Below are 21,608 nucleotides of genomic sequence, written 5' to 3'. Positions count from 1 at the left end.
AAAGGGAAAATAGAAACAATCTATGTCAATCTAGACTGAGTTAGAGGTGAGAAAAGGTAAAAAAAAAAAAGGTTTCCTGGTGCATAAGAATGAAGTAACATGGCTCTTACATTTGATGAGAGTTAAGGGCAGAAGGCAGATTCATAAACTAAGTAGAATAGCATGAAAATGGCTGAAATAGGTGGCATTCACTACATAATAGCTAAGAATATTCAAAAGATACTAAGGAATTATCGACACGATGCAGACAACTTTTTTTTTTTTAATTTTAAGACCATTGAAAAATGTTATTTATTTTTAATTATTAAAACACAAAGAACAATTTGTGGGTTTCTCTGTCTCCAAACATGGAAAAATGATGCCATGGAAGAAAATATTAAATATATTAGAAATGGTATAGCTAGTGATGATAGCAATAGAGAGTGGAATATCAGAGTGTAGTCATATAGTTATCCATACTTATATGGTTAACTATTTTAGTTATGTGAATTTGATGTGAAAGATTTAAATTCTTAAATTGCAGATAAATCATTCAGTTCTTACTGTCACATTTTAAAACTCAGAAACAGGTTCGAGTTAAGTCTTTCTCATTATAATAGAAACTTGACATGAAGAATTTTATTTTCTTATAATTAGGCAATTTAAAAATTGCTAGAATTTGGGATGAACATATAAAAATGAAATGAAAAGGGAGATGATAGGAGACTTAATATTCTTTCTTTGAATATCACTTAATTCACTTTCTTACTAAATGTTCCCCAAAGAGGAAGTACCTGCAACACTGAACTTTGGAATCAGGGAAATACACAGTAGAAAACGTAACTTACAGCCACACCCCCAGGACTTGATACTTTATTTAGAACAATGTGTTTATATGAAATATACAATATATGTAAAATATAACATTCAGCATTTGTCAGGGCTAAATTTTAGCACCCAGCATCATCATTTTAAGCACATACCTTTTTTTTCCTCTTTGCAGTTGTTCTTTAGTAACCATCCTAGATACATACCTATAATGTAGTAACTCATTTAATCCCCATTTTCAACATCTGATATAATTATAGTTAGTAGTACTCAGGGTGTTGATGAAAAACTGAGACTTAGAAAAAGAACCTCTACATAACCCAATTTTTCAGTTTACTATCAAATGTGGATTTTGATTGCGTTGAATAAGAGAGATTCTTCTGTATATATTGAGGCTGAGAGGAAGAAAAGGTTTTAGAGAAAATTTACCATGAGCTGCATCTGTAGGAAAGTTATGGTTACAGATTTGTGAGTTTTCTGTGCCTAAGTAAAAGCAGAGACGCAGTGTTTAAAATGAAATGTGTTGTGTGATATAAAGGCAAATGAATAATGGAATAAAATGCATATAATTTAGGTATAAGTGATTACATGACCTAAAAGATTTCTATGCTATTTAAAGAAAAGGAAGCATAGCCGAATTACCTTCTCATTAGATCATCTGTTGTGTTGGATGGCTTCATTCATATCAAATTGTTTTCCTTTACAGGTTATTTTCATTTGAGAAAAAGATTGGAAGAATAAGGTGTGATATAATAGATATCATTTTACCTACAAAAATTTGCTGAATGTTAAATGAGTCTTTAAAGAGTCTTTAAAGAAATATGCACACAAGTACTAAAACAAATTAACCCCATCATACACTGGAATGTGATGACGAGTAAAAACTCAATATGTTGACTTACCAGGAAGGGCTGCTATAGTCACTCCATCTGCTAAAGTTACCTCTTGGCCTTTCTTTGCTGGTGAGATCACTTTTATGATACCTTAGAAAATGTAATTAAGATGAGATGAAGCTACTCTTTACATCCTAATACAACTCCTGGGAATTGTCCTGGGGCCTTATTTTTGATAGTTCTGTTCTCTGGTGTAAAGGCCTGAGCATTACACTATGTTAACAGTGGGACTCAGAATTTCCCTTATGGAGGAAACTGTCTGTCAGACACTGCTCAGATGAACTGCTTGGAGTGTATGGTGAAACTTGGTTGCATTAGGATAAACATAAGCCTGGACTACCAAAGGGTGGAAAATTACTCTGCCTGAGACTAAAAGGGAAATGCTTTACTCTAGCCTAGAGAGTCAGTTGGAGCAAAGTGAAGTGATAGACATAAAACAAAGAGATGAATAGAATGACCATGTTGTTACTGCAGTGGTGTGTGACCAAAAGACAGGCAGGAAGTTGTTTAGGTGGCCATGATTTGATCCTTTCCTGTCAACATCTCCACCACTCCCCACTTCTGGCAGTATTCTAAGTAGTTAGATCTATCATAAAGTGTGAATGGCTTTGTTCATTTGAAAGAAATTTAAAAAGTTGATTGTGACTTTTAGGCATCCCTGCTATGGAGTAGTTAGTATGGGTGGAAACAAGATGGAGGAACTAAAGACAGCCATGATAACGGAGCTTCTCATTGTAATCTGCATTTATTAGTCTTGGAAAGTCTTTAAACTTTCACAGTTTATGGAGATCACAAGGGTCTGCAGAAAGTAACTGACATCCGAGTTATAAAATAACCAGGAGGGTGAAGATGTTCCCCTTAAGACACAGCAGTAGGGGGGCTTGATGAAAATCTATACTGAATTCTTACCTCTGACTCTTACTTTACAGTTATTTAAATAATAAACAGAAAGCGGGAACTTACTTTCAAATTTAAATCATTCAAATACTTTGTCTAAAGGTGGCATCAAATGATGTACATTCACTGTTTTGGCAGACAAGAACTTGAGATGGGGAAAAATTGAAATGAAATATTCCCAGATCCTGAAAATGGTTTTAGATGACTGGTGGGATCCTGAGTGTAATCTTTTTATTTTATACTTTATGAAATTTATAAATTAGATAATATATATTAAATGTGCTAATTTTTAAATTCTGATAGAAAATTAGAAAAAATAGTACCAATGATCGTTCTTGAAGCTGTTGTCTTTCTTGTTTCATTTGTTTCTTACTTCATTAATTTTTTGAAACAAATTCCAATTTATCTGTAAATACCTCAGTCTATATCACTAACAGATAAGAAACTTAAAAACTAACCACAGTGTCATTATCAAACCCAACAAAACGAACTTTAATATCATCTAATTTGTGTTTAGTTAATTATAATGTCTCAAAGAGGTTATTTATTTATTTCTGATAGTTCATCAGGATTCAAAAGCTTCACAATGCATCCGTATGGTGCATGTCTTAACCCTTGTAACCTAGATAAGATTCTTCCTCTGTATTTTTTTCCACTATTGCTGGTTTTTGAGTCATTGGTCTAGTAGAATTTCTCATATTCTGAATTTGATTCTTTGTATCTTTATAACGTCACCTAAGTTATTTTACTCTGTTGTTAGTATTTCCCTTACAGATAGTGAGACTTGATTAGATTCTCGTTCATGTTTTATAATTCTTTACAGATGGTGCTGTGTAGTTTGAACTGAATCACACCAGCAAGAATATGTCAGGTTGTTCCACATTTAATGATGTTATGATTGACCAGTTGTTTAAAGTGGTGTTAATTTGATCTCACCATTATATAGCTTTCTATCAACCTTTCACATTGTTTTAGTCAGTTTTTTCACTGTTGTGGCCAAAAGACCTGCCAAGAACAATCTAAAGAGGAGAAGTTTACTTTGGGGCTCATGGTTTCAGAAATCTCAGTCCATAGATGGCTGGCTCCATTACTCTGGGCTCAAGGTGAGGTAGGTAGAACATCATTGCAAAAGAGTGTGGTAAGGAATGTAACTCAGGACATCATACCTGGAAGGAGAGAGAGAGAGAGACAGAGAGAGACAGAGAGAGAGACAAAGAGAGAGAGAGACAGAGAGAGAGAGAAACACTTTCCTCATCACAGACAAAATAATAAATTCTAAAGCCATGTCTTCAGTGACTCACCTCCTTCAGTCACCACAACCAATCTGCCTACTATTACCACCCAGTTGATCCCTATCATGGGATTAATGAACCGATTAGGTTAAGAGTCTCATAATACAATCATTTCACCTCTAACCTTTCTTGCATTGTCTCACATGTGAGCTTTTGGGGGACATCTCTTATCTAACCCATAATACACATAATAGTTCAAGCAGCCAATATTTTGTTGGGGGTTACAAAATAGTGGCGTTTCTCATTTCTATTATTTATCCTACACTTATTTTAGTTGAGTGCAATGGAGAACTATTAATAAATTATCTGGTTGGTTAGCATTAATTGTCTGGTTAGTCAGTATCTATCACTACATAATAAATTACCCCCAAACTTCCTGTCTAAAAGCAACAATGAACATTTAATATTATTATGGCCTTGTAATAGGTTACTTTGCTTTCTGGCTTGCCACCTATAATTTATTCTCTGTATAGCTGCCAGAAGGGATATATAAAATATAGTGTGACCACTGTTAAAATTATTCTGTGCAAAGCATCATTTAATCCTTGAATGTAAAAATTTAAGAAAGGCAGAAGTTTCAATGATTTTTGACTTAGTTTTGGAAGTGAAGAATTGTCATTTCCAGAATATCTTACTGTTTATACAGATCAGGCCTATTCAATGCAGGAGAAGACCAGGAAAAGAAGTGTCTACTAGAAGGCAAGAATCACTGGGGATCACTTGGAAGCTGGATGCCATACTTTAAAGTACAATCTTTGCCAGAAAGCAAGGATGAACAAATCCACTGTGACCTTTATCAAACCTCAGATTAATGACTAGTGGTTTAACAGTCTCCATTGGTGGCAAGGTTTTTTTTCCCTTCATATTGGCGAGGGTATCATTACAACTATGTGTATTTTCTATATTGATGTGTTTAAATCCATTATAGACGTTATTTTCTGTGATTCTGAAATAGTCCCATCTTTGGACAGTTTGTGTTTCTTCAAATTAGCTTCTATAATCCTTTAAAATAGACCTATGGTCTTTGTTAACATTCCTGCTGTCAGGCACAAAAAGATGAAAAGACTTGTATCTCACATTTCTTGCCTGAGTGGAATGTTCAATTCTCCAAGTTCTGGTTCATTTTTAGTAGAAAATGGTATGTTGAGCTAATAGTTTTGGCACTAGAGGTGTTCATGGATACTAGATTTTTTGTTGTTGTTGTTTCTAGATATATTTAGTGGCGATAGCTAGGAAATAAGTTGTTTAGAAAAAGAAAATTAAGTCATGAATTTGTATGTTATTTTTAATTTAAAGACTAGAAGCATTTTAATTCTTTGATTTTTATGTATGCCTATGTCTTTTTTAATTTAAAAATCTTAGTTCCTAGTGATAAATATTGATATAATTATTCATTTGTTATCTTTTATCTATATTGATATTGGGTCATTTTTATCTATAGTTTCAAATACCAGTGTTACCTCCAACGTCAAGACTGAGATGAAATTTGAGATATGTTCATGGTTCTTTTTTGTTCTTAGGCTATAAGCCACTATAAAATCAAAATACTATTTATTAATATCAGTTGAATTAAATGTTTTAAAACTGGTTAGTTATGCCACCAACTTGCAATGCAGTTGAATTCACTTACTAATTTATTTCAATGTTTAACACTTTTTCTTTATTATTTACCAGGTGAAATATTTTACCTGGTTCCAAATAAAAGCTCTAAAGCAAATTATATTTAGACAAGTATATTTTTTGTCCTATCCCTTCTTTTCTTGCTCACCCTATGATGAGAAATATATGAGTGTATTTATCTAAACATGTGTATTTATATGTAACTATAACTATTATTCCTTTTTCTTACATGTGTCTTTACCCTATTTTTTTTTTTTTTTTCAGTCAGAAGATCCTAATGATCACTCCATGGCAATGCATAAAGTCCTTCTTCATATTGCTCCATTCCATGAATGCTCTTTAGCATTACCAACCATATACCTACTGATGAACATTTGAGTAGTTTGTAGCCTTTGCTTTAATAAATAGAGAAAATAGTTTGCTCTAATTAATGACAGTGGTTCCTTTTCTGCCACCTCACCAACAGATCAGTCATTTTTTTTGGCTTCTTGTCAAACTCAGGGATGTGAAAAAATTATCATTCTTAAATTGGAAACTGTAAAAAACATTGTCTAAAGGCATAAAGATATGCCTTTATCAAGGAAACAAAAGTGAGAGAGAAGCCACGTGAGGAGGAAGGGAAGAAAAACCGATGCAAGGTAAGGAGTTACCAGGCAGACCAGAGCCTCACAGGAAACAGCTTAGTGCTTGGTAAGTGGAGTGATTTCCTGAAATGTTGGATAGAGTAATGCAACTAATTTGAGGACTGTGTAGGGAGGAAAGAACTCAAGTAGATATGTTGACAGCAGTCGTAATGTGCCTTGAATGACAGACTAAAGTGTTTACACTTTGCTGCACTGGCCATGAAAAACCAAGAACACTTTGAGCAGGAAAGTGATAGCAACAAAGAGGTTTTTAGGAAGGTTCAACCTGGATTAAAGGAAGTTTAGGGAACAGGACACTAATTGGTAAATGATTGTGTAGTCTGTACGAGGAGGAATAGAAGACTGAATTAAGAATTGTTAGACAAAATATATAGAAAACAGCAGATTGGGCAAGGGATTCTTAATTTGGAGACTGGGATCACAGAGAGTCTATGACTAGGTTCTGGAGAATTTGTAAACCTTTAAAATTGTATACAAATCTTGGGTCTTATGTATGTTCATTTTTCAGGGAAAAAATGGGTTTTAGTTTTTACTTGATTCTCAAAGGCATCTGTGAATGAAGAATAAAAAATATGATAAATGAAAAATAAATTAAAAAATCAGGAAACCCTGGATCAGTGAGGTTTGTGTTATAAATAAGCCTCGTTTTTGAACTTAAAACATTAATCCCTGATGCATTTCACTTTTTCACATCCACATTCTCTGGACTCCTATTGCTTATACTTACTGTCTATGCCACTCATTTTAACAACTGACTAGTTTTTGAAAGTTGTAATCCTACTACACTGTGTTTTTCTTAATGGGACGCATATTGTATGGTCAGGATACTCACTACACATCCCCGTGTCTCCCAGTCCCAGCAGTGAGCAACAGAATTAGAAGAAACATTTTGCCTTAAGACTTTGACCAGCTTTGAGATTTTGTCTGTAAAATTGATTCTATATACCATGGTATTTATGCTTCCGGGTTGGGACTTACCTCTTGAGCATTTAAAAAAATATTTCTTCATGTGTGTCTGTTATTTTTCAGGAAAAGATTGAATTTTAGCTTTGAGCTGTCTATAATTTTCCCTAGAGACATAGAAAACTAAGAGCCTGGGACTAGGGCAAGGATAGAAAAAAATTCTTAAGCACTATTGAAAAGTATATTACAAAGCACACATTTTCTTTTCCTTGAAAGGAAGAATTCTTGTTATTGAGATTACAGAAGAATTACAAAAACTATTAGAAGGAATAATATTCTTTGAACTGCTGCTGCTATTGGAGTTGAATATCTATGAATGGCAGTTTTAATATTTTTAAATAACTTTATTGAGGTATAATTTACTAAACATAAAAGTCGCCTGTTTTAAGTTTAGGGATCTGTAATTGTAGTGTTATATACTATAGTCACAAGAGCTAATTAGACTCTACAGTAATGTTCTACATAGTAATTAATAGAGTACATTAGAGTAGATTTTTTTTTTTTTTTGGTTAAATCAACAAGAGGATCCCAAACCTGGTCAAAATGTTTTCTTTTTCCTTTTTTTTTTTTTTTCAGTACTAGGGATTAAATTCAGGGTTGCTTTAGCACTGAGTAGCACCCCAGTCCTTTTATTTTATTTTTTTAAATTTTGAGATGGAATCTCTCTAAGTTGCTCAGGGCCTCACGAAGTTGCTGAGACTGGCCCCGAAATCCCAGATAGCTGGGATTATAGGTGTACCCCACCATGCCCAGCTCACAACTGGTCACAATTTTGATAAGAAAATCTTCTAGGATATTGTGAGGAAACTTGTTAGATGAATCACATCCATTCAACATTATTGTTCAAATCTTTTTGTTATTCAAATTAAAGCTTTCGTGTTTGACTCTGACATACAGTTTTTCACCCACAGAGTGATTTATGACATCCCAGGTAGTGTGTATATGAGGCAAGGAATTTCCAATGTAGAGACAGCGTGAAATGTCAACTGAAGATAACTTCACCAATGTTTCTTAAAATTAAAAGCAAATAAATAAATTATATCCAAAGATAAAGAGTGCTTACCATTTTTATTACCTCAATTAAATCACCAGCTGTTTTTAAGTTCATTTAGTACTATCTAGATTCTGGAGAGTATCCACCCAGGGGCTGGAAGGTCTGGGTTTCAGTCCTACTGCACTGCTTGCAGGGTGTCCATACATCCTGTTGCCTACTCACAATCTCTGGGACTCATTCTTCCATCTATTACATTGGAATTGAGATAGGTACTGGCTTGACTCATTTAGAGAGATTGAATGAGGAGCAACGTATGTAAGAAACTGCTTTGTTACCCTCAAAGTGCCGTGAAATTATATGGCATTACTTTCACTATTTCAACTCAAGAAAATGTTAGGGAAAATAATTTGCAAATAGTTCTAAGTACCTACCTATACTTGGCATTATATAGTCCAAGATAAACACTTGTGGCATTCAAATTCAAACCAGCCCTTTGTTCCACAAGGAATAATGAGGAATTGGGATGAATTTTGTACTTCCATCTTTAACTTCATGTGCTTATTGACACTTCTTCAGGTCCCTGCTTATTATCACATTAATTATTATTATTTATTACCACATTAAAATTAGCAAGAATGTCTAGTGATATCACCTGGCGAATAACCACATTTCTTTAGATAAAATGAGGGACATTTGTGCTTCTAATTTGTAGAGCAAATTAGAGGGCATAAGTTACAAAGCAAACTAAAAGTTTCATTAAAAATTGTAGAGAAGTAATGATATAATTGTAATGGTAAAGCTAATGCAAAAAGATATTGCTCTATGGGGATGGTATCTCCAACCTTGAGTTTTATCCCCTAGTACTTTCATGAACTTGTCAAACTATGTATGTTTTTCTTTAAGACATATCACTGTGAGATGGGCATAGTGGTAGATGCCTTTAACGCCAGTGACTCTGGAGGCTGAGGCAGGAAGCTCTCAAGTTTGAGGCCAGCCTCAGAAACTCAGTGAGACTCTCAGTAGCTTAGTGAGACCATGTCTCAAAATAAACAATGAAAAGGGTTGGGGATGTAACTCAGTGGTAAAATACCTCTGGGTTCAATCCTCTGTTCATTTTCTAGTGAGAAAGTGAAGGGAAATTTTTCAGGGAGAATAAGAGATCTACTTATTGCTTTTAAAACTATGCCCTCTCCACCTGTTTTCCAGAACCACCTTCCTTCCTCAGTTGCTCTGCAGTGAGCCAGTTCTCCTAGTGGAGTGCATCAGACCTCTTGATATGTCCTGTGGGAAACATTTTGACAAATTGTTTTTTTTTTTTTTTTTTTTGGTATTAGGGATTGAACCCAGGAATGCTTAACCACTGAGCCACATCCCTTGCCCTTTTTCTTCTTCTTTTTTATTTTTTATTTTGAGATAGAGTCTTACTGAGTTGCTATGGCCTTGCTAAGTTGCTGAGGCTGACTTTGAATTCTCAATCCTCCTGCCTTAGCCTCCCAAGCTGCTGGGATTACAGGTGTGCTCCACCAAGACTGGCTTGTTTTGACAAATCACTTCTTTAACTCTCTTATATAGGTATGATATAAGAAATGTATAAACAGCGACAGTGTAAGAAATTGAAAGTGTGCTTACTTCTTTCTTTAACATATTTCCAGAGCCCCCCTTAACTACTGTAGCATAGGGCAGATGCTCAATGAAAGAAGTTATTAGCAAGGCCACATTCCTTTCTCCTTTTTTTCTCACTTGCTAGATTTAGGTTTAATTTCATACTAAAGTACTCCAGAAGCCAAATTGTGTAGCTTTGCTATTGCCCACTTAGAGGAGGTCCTTCTAAAGAAGCTGAAACCTAAATATGAAAGCAAATCCTGAATGTTGGCTTTTGATGATTAGCATTTCTGTCCACTCTCAACATTATGAATTCACAAGCTATATTCAGTGGTGTTTTGGAATGAGATATAGTGATTGATTTTCACTGTATTGAGAAGGTGGGAGAAATGCAATGCTGATTCTATATATAGTTGCCTTTAACTGTTCTTCACTCATTTACAAATCTACATAAAAACATTTTAAATATGAACTAGGTCTGGGTTCCCAGGTCATGTGAGTGCAGTATCAGTTGGAGCGGAGCACCTGTCAGAAATCAAATTAACTTGCTATTTCTTTTTCCTGAAGAGTTCATACTTACTAAACAGTAGATCCACTCTCTACGCATGTTCCCCCATTGCCACATTTCATGACACTGCAAGGAGAAGCCTCACACTGGCCAACGCTGCGCCCTGCGTTGGGGTGGCCCTCGGGAACTCCAAGGCCTCTGAAACGGCCTTCCTTCTCTGTGCGAACTTCAATATCAAAAATGCAACCTTGAAGAAGGGTCAAGACACTTGTGTTAACAAATGGAAGAGACGGGTGAAACCTGTCATTATTAAAGTGAGTTTTCAAAATAAAGTAATACATGTACATTTAAAAAAATATAATATAAAAAGCACAGAAGCACAGACAGAAAGATAAAAAATTAGAGTATCATCATTTCAGAGAAGATAACTATTAACATTGACTAATGCATATGTATTTATGGTCTTCTTTTCTACGTTTAGTTGTATTTTTAAGTAAAAGTGAAATCCTGAATTAAACTTTACAATATGTAATATTATGTCCCCAAATTGAACAATGTAAATACTACTTACTCTTTTTTAAAAATTTTATTTTATTTTATTTTTTTATGTAGTGTTTAGGATTGAACCCAGTACCTCACACCTGCTAGGCAAGCACTCTACCACTGAGCCACAAACCCAGCCCACTACTTACTCTTAAAGTATTAAAAAAATTTTTACATGATACAAAATATGCTGTATAATATACTTAATCAACCTTCAATTATTGGACAATTGACTCATATATTCCAGTGTTGGAAATTAAGCTATAGCATAGTAGGGTGATTATAGATAATGCATTATATATTATATAATATACATATATATACATATATATAATAAAGAAAAACTAGAAAGAAAGGATTTTTAATGTTTTCACCAAAAACAAATGACAAATGTTTGAGGAGATGGGTAGGTTTATCCTGAATTGAGTATTATAAAATCTGTATCAAAATATTCCAGGGTAACCCATGATATGTACAATATTTATATATGTTAAAATTTTTTAAATGAGATAAAGAAATTAAGCTATAATGAGTATTTTGAACATATAACTTTGTGTATATTCTAATTATTTCCCTACAAATTTCTAGAAGTAGAACTACTAGTGCAAAGGATATAGGTGCTTTGAAGTGTGTCTAATTAAGTGTGTATGTGTGTCTAATATTTTGCACAACTGAACCCAGAAGACTGGGACAGCTGCTTTACAGGCAACTACATGCAGGAGACCATTTCATTTCACTTTTATAGGAAATAACTGTCTTTTTTGCTGTTTTTTTTTTTTTTTTTTTTTTTTTTTTTTGGTTCTGGGGATTGAACCCAGGGCCTTGTGAACGCAAGGCAAGCACTCTACCAACTGAGCTATCTCCCCAGTCCCTTGCTGTTTTTCAGTGGGGTTAAAATCTTTAAAAATATTTTTAGTCATTTGTAATTCTGTCATTTCAGTTGCTTATTATGTACTGTTTTTTTCTAGCCACTCTTTCAAATATTTATTTGAAAGCCCTCTTTATAAAATGGGCCTATTAGCTATTTGTAAGTATACATTATAAATACTTTCTCCAGCTCAATATTTACCATTTAATTTTACTTATGGTGATTTTTTTTTACATGGAGAAGTTTATAATATTTATATTTTCCCATTTTTTTCCTTTCATAAATTGTTGCCTTTGCACATATCCTTAGGGAGATATTATCCATCCTCCCAAGATTAGATAAATATAAACAAAAAGGGCAATTCAAAGGAGAATTCAAAATGGAAGTTTTTGGAATCCTGAAATGTATTGTAATTATACTCATATCCTTTGCACTTAGAGTTTTGCAAAGTTCTTTCAAATCAATATGAATATCAACCATAATAAATAAGGTCTGTAAAATGATAAAGGAAAGACTAAATTGAATTTTATTTCCAAAACATTTTCAGAAGTTAAATAGAAGGGAGAACAGTAGACTAGAGGAAGGAGATTGAGTGTATAGGAGGAGGGAAGAAAAAGAGGAAGGTACTAGGGAGTGAAGTTCATCAAATTATACTAGGTGCATGTTTGAATATATCACAATGAATCTCACTTTTATGTATGATTTAATGCACTAATAAAATATGATAAAAACATTCTAAAAAGTTAAAAGTGTGGAATAATTTCTCAAGGTGAATTTAAAAACTGAGTCCAGTTTTTGAAGGTTAAGATTTTACTTTCAACTTAGTTTTCTCTCAGTTTTACTGACAAGCACCCTGATCAATATGGGTCAAAATTTTCTGATTACCAGAGAACAGTGACAATTTTTCCTTAATTTTAAGCTTTGTCCTGTTTTTCTGTCATCTATTATTACATATATAAACACACACACACACACACACACACACACACACACACACACACACACACACACCCCCCACTATAATATACTACTGATTGAAAAAGTGAATGAGTGACAACTATTTTTTCTCTGAGTAACCAAGTAGCTCAACCCACTAGGCAGGGTTTCCCATGCCTCTGGCAGAGTAAAATGTACTTTGCAAAATTATAGAGGATGGAGTCAGGTGGGTCTAGGTTCAAATACAATCTCTGCCACATAATGACTCACCCAATCTTTATACTTTTAAAGTGGGACAGAATTAAGTAGTCTGTGGGTAGAGGAATAAATAAGATAACATACATAAGCTGCCTAGTAAAGTGTCTGAAAATCAGTAGGTTTGTATACCACACCCCACCCTTTATTACACTGTCTTAGACATTTTCTACTTCCTTTATAAAATTGAATATTTCTTTTTAGAAAAAATTACTTGATGCTATTACTAGGTCTTTGCAATTTTTATAGTTGTATGCTAAAATGTACTTTGTTAAATGAACATAATATATTTTAATATCTGAAAATGTTCATTTCAACCCTTTCTCTTTTATTTGGATAAATGAAATGCTTTTGTTATGAGTCAATGCTGAAATAAGTTTTTGGAAAAAATTTGGCAATGGTATGTTTAGAAAAAAATTAACCAACACAAATAATGAAATGTATTTAGTTCATAGAGATACTTCATATCAGTCAACATAGCAAGCAGTTTAAAGACAATTATAGTGATTACAGTAGCATTTGTGACAGGTTTATAATTTTTTCCTATTAATAAAGTCAATAAAAAAGAATCGCCTTAGTATAGCACCATGAAACAGGCATTCAATACATAATCTTTATATCCTACATGTAATAATATAGTTTTAATAAAGACTTTTGGAGTCATGAGCACATATGTAATGGAAGGTAACACTGGCTAGTTACCAAGTAAGTGATAGGTTTGGTTTTCAGTGTGAGGAAGACAAAAAGAAGGTTTAAAAGTTACTGTGGTAAACTCAAATGTACTCCTGTTTGAAAAAATTTTAAAAAAATAAAAAGGGAGCTGGGGAGATAACTCAGTCAGTAGAGTGCTTGCCTTGTAAGCATAAGGCCCTGGGTTCGATCCCCAGCACCACCCCCCCCCCCAAAAATAAATAAATAAATAAAAAATATTGAACTAGCAGGAAACTGTAGTGACAGTGTTGGATATTTTTAGATTAGAATAATATCATTTCCATTACTGTTAATGAATCTGCATCTATCTCATGTTTATTCTATTCAGTTAATAACAAATATTTAATTAGCCTCAGTACCAATGAGCACTCAGTACCAATGGAGTTGGAGTGGGTTAGCAAAGAAAGTAGAGGATTATACAGAAGATTTTCAAGGTAAGGCCTAGAAGCAGCAAATATCACTCTGGCTGACATCCAACTGGCCAGAACTCGGTCACTTGGTCATGCATAAACGTAAAGAATCAGGGAAATAGTCTAATAGTTGCAGCTTCTCACAAGCATGGATTATGTGAATGAACCATTCCAGGTTCTATGGAGATCTATTATAACTCAAAGCTACAGTTCCTGTTTTTCCATAAGCTAAACATTTCTTAGGAAGTTGAGACATGCATTCTATATATATATATATATATATATATATATTTATTATTATTATTATTATTATTATTATTATTATTATTATTATTATTATGCCAGATGGTTAAATGCTAAGTGGGCAAGGACAGGGAGTTTCAGAGGCTTCAAAGAGGGATCTCAGGTTGAGGGCTCAGAGAGCAGGCCCTCACTGGGGAGACGGGGTTTGAGCTGGCCTTCAAGGCAAATGGAATTTGAAGTGGTGGAGGGCATTGATTTGAGAAAGGGCTTAGGCAGGGAGAATAACTAACACACACACACACACACACACACACACACACACACACACACACACATCAATGATTAGACATTGTGACAATTTTATGTGTCAACTTGACTGGGACATAGGCAGTCCATATATTGACCAAACAGGGAGTATGTGTGTATGTCTGTTTCTGGAAAAGATTAACATTTAAATTGGTAGACTAAATGAATCACCCTCCCTAATGTAGATGGGCCTCATCCAATCAATGGTAGCCTTGAATAGAACAGAAAGGCTGAGCAGGAGGGAACTCCTGCCTGGCCACTTAAGCTGGTGTGTTTGCACTGAAACAGCAGCTGTTTTTCAGTCCTGAACTTGATGGCTTTTAGACTGCTGCTGACCCTATTTGCTCCCTGGTTTTCCCCTGGTACACATTGGTACTCCTGGTCTCCAGCTTGCTGACTACAGCTCTTGGTTCCATAATCATATGAGCCAATTCCTTATAATTCTCTTTCTTTCTATATAAATATAAACACCCTATTGATTCTGTTTCTCTGGCAATCCCAGACTGAGGGAAATAGGTTTTAATGGAATAAAGAATGTTGGGAGGCAAGGTAAGTATGGGAGAGTTATATGGGCTTTAGAAAGTCCAGTGAAGCATTCAGTCATCACTTCAGAGTTGATGGAGTGCTTGCTGAGGTTTTGAGCAGTCAAATGACATGATGCAACAGTGTGTTAACAGCATTCCCATGTGGCAAGTAATAGGGTTAGTGCAGAGTTTAAGATGACAGGAAGCAGCAGTTCTCAAACTTCAGCTGCACCAGAATCACATATAGGGATCATTAAAATTCATATTCCTGGAACCTATGCCCCAAGTTTCTGATTCCGTAAGAATTTCATTTCCAACAAACTTTCCAGGGATGCTGATATTGCTGGTGCAGGGAACACCATTTGAGAACTATTGCACAAAGGATTCAAATGAGTATTGGGAAGACTGGTAATGACAGTAAAAGAAAAAAAGGAGTGTATAAGAGAGGCCTTTTAGTGAGAAGAGATGTTTGACCCTACTTCTATTTCTATAGCAGGCTTTAGAATATTTAACTGTGCAACAGATTTTCTACAGGTAACAGAGAATAGTAGCTTATTCTCACTGTAGTCTAACCTTTTTAGTTTCTTCTTCCCCTCCCACCTGCTTTCCCTTCCTTCATCCCCTCCTTCCTTTTTCCCCTTCCTTTCTTGTCGAGCCTAAGAAAGACTATGAACCTCACTTAAGAGCGCATCGGCTTTGTAATAGATGCAACTTTGGAGAGCAAAGGAAATGCTCTCATTAGGTCAGGTAAAGCACTGTGGCCCGGTTTGCCTGGCATATGTGAATTATTTAACCTAGTTAACCTCAATGTCTTCACGAGCATGAAAGGCCATAGGAAAAGAGATGGTTTATTACCAGTCATTGTCAGAACAACAACAGCAACAAATGAACTTTATTTGCAGTAAGGATTTGTAGTTTAGATGGCAAATTTTTGGAGTAGAGTTATTTATCAAGAGGGTTTATAGAACTATGAAAGCCTAAATCAGATAATCTTTTACAGTGTGATTTCATTGCCGTTTTATAGCAAATGCCACAATTTTACCCCGATTAGTAAATACTTCCATAAAATTCTATTTTCTCTGTTGTTATTAAGTAATGCAGTAATTTCCAAATCTGGGAAGTATTGTTAGAAATGTAAAATTTTATACCCCATCAATTAAGATTTCAATTAAGTAATTTTGAGGTAGGGTGCAGAAGTCTGTATTTTTAAGAAGTTAATGTCTATGATTCTTAAGAGATGGTAGAGCTTTGGGGAAATGTGGGTTTCCGGAATATTTGGTTGTTATAGTAAAATGGTAATAATTGTCCATGATTTGTAACAAATAGTCAATTCTGGTATATAATGGAGGAAGACACATGGAAAGAAGATTCAAAAGACAAATGATAAAAATGAGGGGCTTCCAAGGTCTTAGATCTCCCACAAGGCTGGGAACTAAGTGGCAATTACCAAGGAGATGCTAAGTCTAAGAACTGTGGCAGATGCAAAGCTCCCAGGAGTATATAGTTCCAGTGTTTCTGTCAAAAGGGTCAGCTATTTACGTGTTGGACTTGGGCTCACTGCCACACTTCAGGAGAAAGTGACAGGTCTTGACAAAATCCTTGCTTTATTCTCATTGTTAAAATATGAAGAAAAGATCCCCATAGAATGGGAAAAAAAAAACAAAACAGCACAAAGAAACCCAGGATGCACTATCCTTCAATACATTTGAAAACATCAAATCCTATGACAGAGTATGGAGTATTAATAATATTTATTGGTGTTTATTGTGAACTGGTTTCTGGGCAAAACATAGCACAATCATTTTTCTTAATTGATTAACCCATACGAACCCTATGGGATAGATTTTTTTTTTTTTTTACAGAGGAGAGAATGGAGGCTCAGGTTAGGTAGCAGGCTAAAGTCACACAGCTTCTGGGTGGCAGGACCTACCTCTGAAAACAGTCTGATTGCAGAGCCCGAGCTCTCCACCACTGTGGAGCAGAGAAGAAGGCAAGCGTATGGTGAAGTTGTGCCTCTGCCATCTCCAGTACTGTCATCATTGCTAAAGAGGATTCTCACTAAACCAGGCATGAATTTATGTCTCCAGTAAATCACTCTCAGAATGACAAAGCAAGAGACGTGCTGTATTATCCTATTTTACAGTTGAGGCACAGGAGGTTAGGTGACGAGTCAGGTGGTGCCGGGGCACATACCCTGGCAGTGGTGTACTGGAGTTCACACTCTGATCCCTATGCAATTGCAGCCTCTTACATAGAGGAATTATCTAACCCGAAACTTTTACGTGTGAACTGTGTCTGTGAATAAACCACATCATGTTTTGGGCACCCCCGACAGAGTCTCTGCTTCACTGAATGGAAGATGTACTTCTTCACATTTATAAGCTCACCCATCTCTTATATAATGTTTTTAAAAACTCATTGATTTGTTATTCCCGTACAGTCCGTTTCAGATTATCTCCTGCTATGAAAGAACTGTTGAGTTCTTTATTACATTTTAGCACGGGGCTGTAATATACTTTAAACTCATCTTTAAGACACTCTTCGGAGAATTAATACTGATTACATATTCAAAGAAAAACTTTCTTTGATAGCCTTGGCAGAAAGAAGTAACTTTATTAGAACTTGACCTTGTGTTATACAGGATTGGCTATATTGCTTTCATATGTTTCAAGTACAGGGCCTCCTGCATTTGTGTTTGGGCAGGCATCAGTAAAGGCAGGGAAAAGATGGCTGAAAGCAGGCGGAGAACTGAAGTGTCTGAGCTGTGCTGGAGGGCAGCTCCCTTTCCAGGGATGCGCTTTACCTCCTGGCCCTTACAGCCAGACTTCTGATGGAGGCTAGGCTTTCTGGGTGACTGGCTGAGGACAGTACATGAGTAGCCTTGTGACCAAATACTCTCCATCACAAAGACTATTCACCAAGTGAATTATTATGCCAGTTCAAAGCAGGTTTTTATTTCATTACTGTACTATGAATAAGCTTTATAAGGAAGATCTCAACCAATGTTTCTTTTTTATTTTTTATTATTTATTTATATTTTTGATTTTTACAGACTGCATTTGGATTCATTGTACACAAATGGGGTACATCATTTCGTTTCTGTGGTTGTGCACCATGTAGATTCACACCATTCGTGTAATCATATATGTACACAGGGTAATGATGTCTGTGTCATTCCACCATTTTTTCATACCCCTCACTCCCTCTCATTTCCTCAATGTTTCTTTTTGAACAAAAGGAGACAGAGTATGGTAAGGCAATTGTTTACTAAAGCACAACGTTACCTCTTATTCTTCTTGGCTTGGTGTTGCCTCTGTGGGTCACATCTTGGTGGTATGAGCAGACTGATTTCAGTTTCTCACCTTTTATATGGAGTACACTCCAAAATTAGGCAGAGTTTCAAATTTTACAGTAACCCTATCAGTCTACATTAAAAAGTATCCTATGTAAATAATTACTTATATTTCTGATCCCCCCAGATCACATTTGCTTTTTTCCCCATAGAATTTATCATATTATTTTACTATGTAATTTACTTCTCTATTATATTTAGTTTATAGTGTCTGTTCCCTCCTATATCCAAATAGAATGTAAATTTATGAATGCAGGAATCTCTGTTTTGAAAACATTAAAAAATCCTAAATATCTAGTAAACATGTAGTAAGTGATCAAAAAATGATGAACAAAGTTTTCAATAAAACTTTGATTAATTCTGATTAGAAAAGAATCCCCATGGCTGGTTTGAGAACTACAAGAATATGCCTTAAAATCATTTTCTTTCTCTTAATACTTGAAACAAATAGCTATAGTATAAAAACTGCTCATGCCTTACCTTGAAAACCATTTTTAAAATTGGCTCCATTTGGTAAGAGATCTGGAGTGTATTCACTGTAACCACCTACATAAAACTGACTGAAGACATTGAGACCGACCAGTTCTCCTGGGGATATGACAGACTTATTTTTATGGTCATCTACCTTTGAAAGAAAAAAAATCAAAACTGATTAAAAAAGACATTAATTCTCCAGGGTGAATTAATTTCCCAGGGTGAACTGTTAAGATATTCTTTTGTTATTTCCCATTAACTTGGCATGAGAAATTTCTAAAGATTAGAATTTTGAAGAAATAAAGAACATGAAACTACTCAATTCTCTGCTTCTCTGCTGGTATCTGTTAACAAAGATATATTAATATAGCAGTCATCATTTTGGATTTTATTCAAAATCACAGTTCTTCAAAGATTAGGAACTGACATCCTGCTGGTACCCCTTTGTCTAGCTTTGGCCCCTCTTCCATTCATTTTCAATATATCCACCAGACTCATTTGTCAAAAAAGTAGAAATGAACCATGGTACCCAACTCTCCCCCAATCTTAAGTGTCTCTTCAAAGCTCTCTGGATAAAACTCCCAGATTGACATGTAAGTACTAGATAATACAGACTTTGTCTACCTTGAATCCCACCTCTTGCTCTCTCACTCCCTCACCTGAAAGCTACACAAAACTGCTTGCATTCCTTAAGCTCACACTGGCTACTATTCTTTTTTCTGCTTTCTGTTTATCCAAAGTTATGCTCAAGCATCACCTTTTCTGGGAGGCATTTCCTGAGCCCCGTCTCTTAGCCTTACCTATGTTAGTGATCCCTCAGATTGACTCTTACAACACCTGATTGTGGTTATCTCTCCTCTCCTGTTTGGTGCACTTGAACTCTGTGGGTGAGGGCATCCTGTCCCATCTGCCTCTGCACCTTAGCACTAATAGACCAGCATGTGAATGCTCAGTAAATTTTTGGGACTGATGAAATGAAGCCTCTTTACCTTCATCCAGCCCATTTGGAAGAACCTTCCCAGATGGACGGTGTGGATTCCAAGGCTCAGATCAAGGGGCTCGCTCCTGATGCTTGCTATGCCAGATCCCAGGTTATAACTGTAAACCACACTGCCGTTCAACAGACCCACTGCCAGGAAGTCATCGCCATTGAGCCCTGGAATGAAAAGGTGCACAGGAACACTCACTGAGAGGAAATTCAGGAATCCAGTCAGCTTCATTTTACTGTCCAGGCCTAAATTGTAGACAAGCATGATTATAACAGACGTTGAGTTTCTTATTGGTTTTTAGGCATGTGTGCAACTGGCTATTATTATTCACAACCCCCAAACTATTTGAGAACTAATAGTTTATTTCTTTGAAGATAGGAGGGTTCTGGTCAAGCCAGGAAATGATCAATATCTAAGAGTTGAATGATATTAGAATTTCTTTTTTTGTCTGAATGAAATTCAGTGTGCGATCTATAATAAAGAGAACTTTACAATAAAGCAGAATCCTGTAATTAACAAAATTCAAAAGGCCGAGATAACCTAGTATCAGCTTCCAAGTTTTCTCTATGACTTGTTGAGAGTAGAAAAAAAAAAAAAACAAAAAAAAAAAACACTCATTCCTAGCATTGCTCAGAGCATGTTATCATTGTTCTATTACAAAAGCTCTTGACCATAGCCCATATGACCTATTATGAGTAATTGTTTCTTTGTTCCCTCTTCTCTTTCTCTTCCTTCCATTAATTCAGAGCCAACTATGTGACATAGTGAGTTTCAGGAAGTTTCAGCTTGAAGACCCATAGGACAAAGAAAGTAGTTGGGTGAGAACCAGCATCAGTCACTAGAGGAGGATCCTAGCAGTAGGCTTGGTGGGATTAGAGTACTCTGGGGTGATTGGCAAATGTAAGGCAGGATAGATCAGGGACCAATATATCACCCAATTTCTGAAAGTGTTTGTTTGTTTGTTTGTTTTTTTTTTTTTTTTTATTGTGATTGGCGTAAAAGAGGAGCTCAATACTGAAGCTTGCAGGCAGGGAACTGAAGCAACAACTCCTTGTGAGAAGAATATAAGAACCTACAGAGGTAAGAAGTGTAAGCATGGGTGGGAAAGAAGAAATGAGTCCAAGGATATGAACAAACTTGTTATGAGTATGCAGAGCCTCCCACTTTTGTGCCTGTAAAGTGATACCTTGTCTGATGACATGGCTTCTACTGTTAGTTTGATCAGGGTAAAGGAGAGAAGTATCTTCAGGGATTGGTTTCTAAACAGGATAGGGAGCTGGGCTTCCTAAGACACTGGAAAAAGGAAAACAGAAATATTACTTGGATATACCTGAAGTCCAGTTCTGCTTTTTCAAAAGGTCTGCCATGGGGCCTGAGCTGGGCAGTTTTGAAAGCTCTCTAGGTGAGTGGACTATGCGCCCATTGTGAGAGCATCTGTGTGAAGTGACATGCCAATCCCAATGGTAATGTATAGCAAGTCTCTGTCTCTCTGTCTCTTTCCCTCTCTCCTCACCTACACTGCTTCAACAGATTGACCAAGTCATATATTTAAAATGAAAATAACTCTTAGGGGAAAATAAAGATCCAGGACAGCCATTAGAAAGGCAAAAAGAAAAAAACTATTACTAGAGATTGGAGACAGTTTTTCAGGCAGCTGCTGAGGTAGAGAAGAAATTGAGAGAGAGGGCAGGGAAAGAAAAACAGTGAGATTTTCCTGTAGTTTGTGAATCAGATCTTTTTGTGAAATTCTACTGGGCATTTGAAATGTCTTTCAGAT

The 21,608-nt window shown here is 35.5% G+C and overlaps 1 protein-coding gene across 1 annotated transcript in view; it reads right to left on the bottom strand.

Moving 5' to 3' along the window:
* EYS (eyes shut homolog) overlaps positions 1-21,608 on the bottom strand; it is a gene marked incomplete at its 5' end in the record, with an annotated part of 1,696,555 nt that overhangs the window by 36,786 nt on the left and 1,638,161 nt on the right. The window contains 3 exon segments of the mRNA XM_079147376.1: positions 10,293-10,467; positions 18,849-18,993; positions 19,832-19,998. Of these exon segments, the coding sequence (XP_079003502.1) occupies positions 10,293-10,467; positions 18,849-18,993; positions 19,832-19,998 (487 nt within the window).

This window comes from Sciurus vulgaris (assembly GCF_902686455.1).
Source record: "Sciurus vulgaris genome assembly, chromosome: 7".
In the NCBI taxonomy this organism is placed as follows: Eukaryota; Metazoa; Chordata; class Mammalia; order Rodentia; family Sciuridae; genus Sciurus; species Sciurus vulgaris.
Note: the sequence above shows the minus strand (reverse complement) of the source record. Positions and strands in the feature narration are given on the sequence as shown.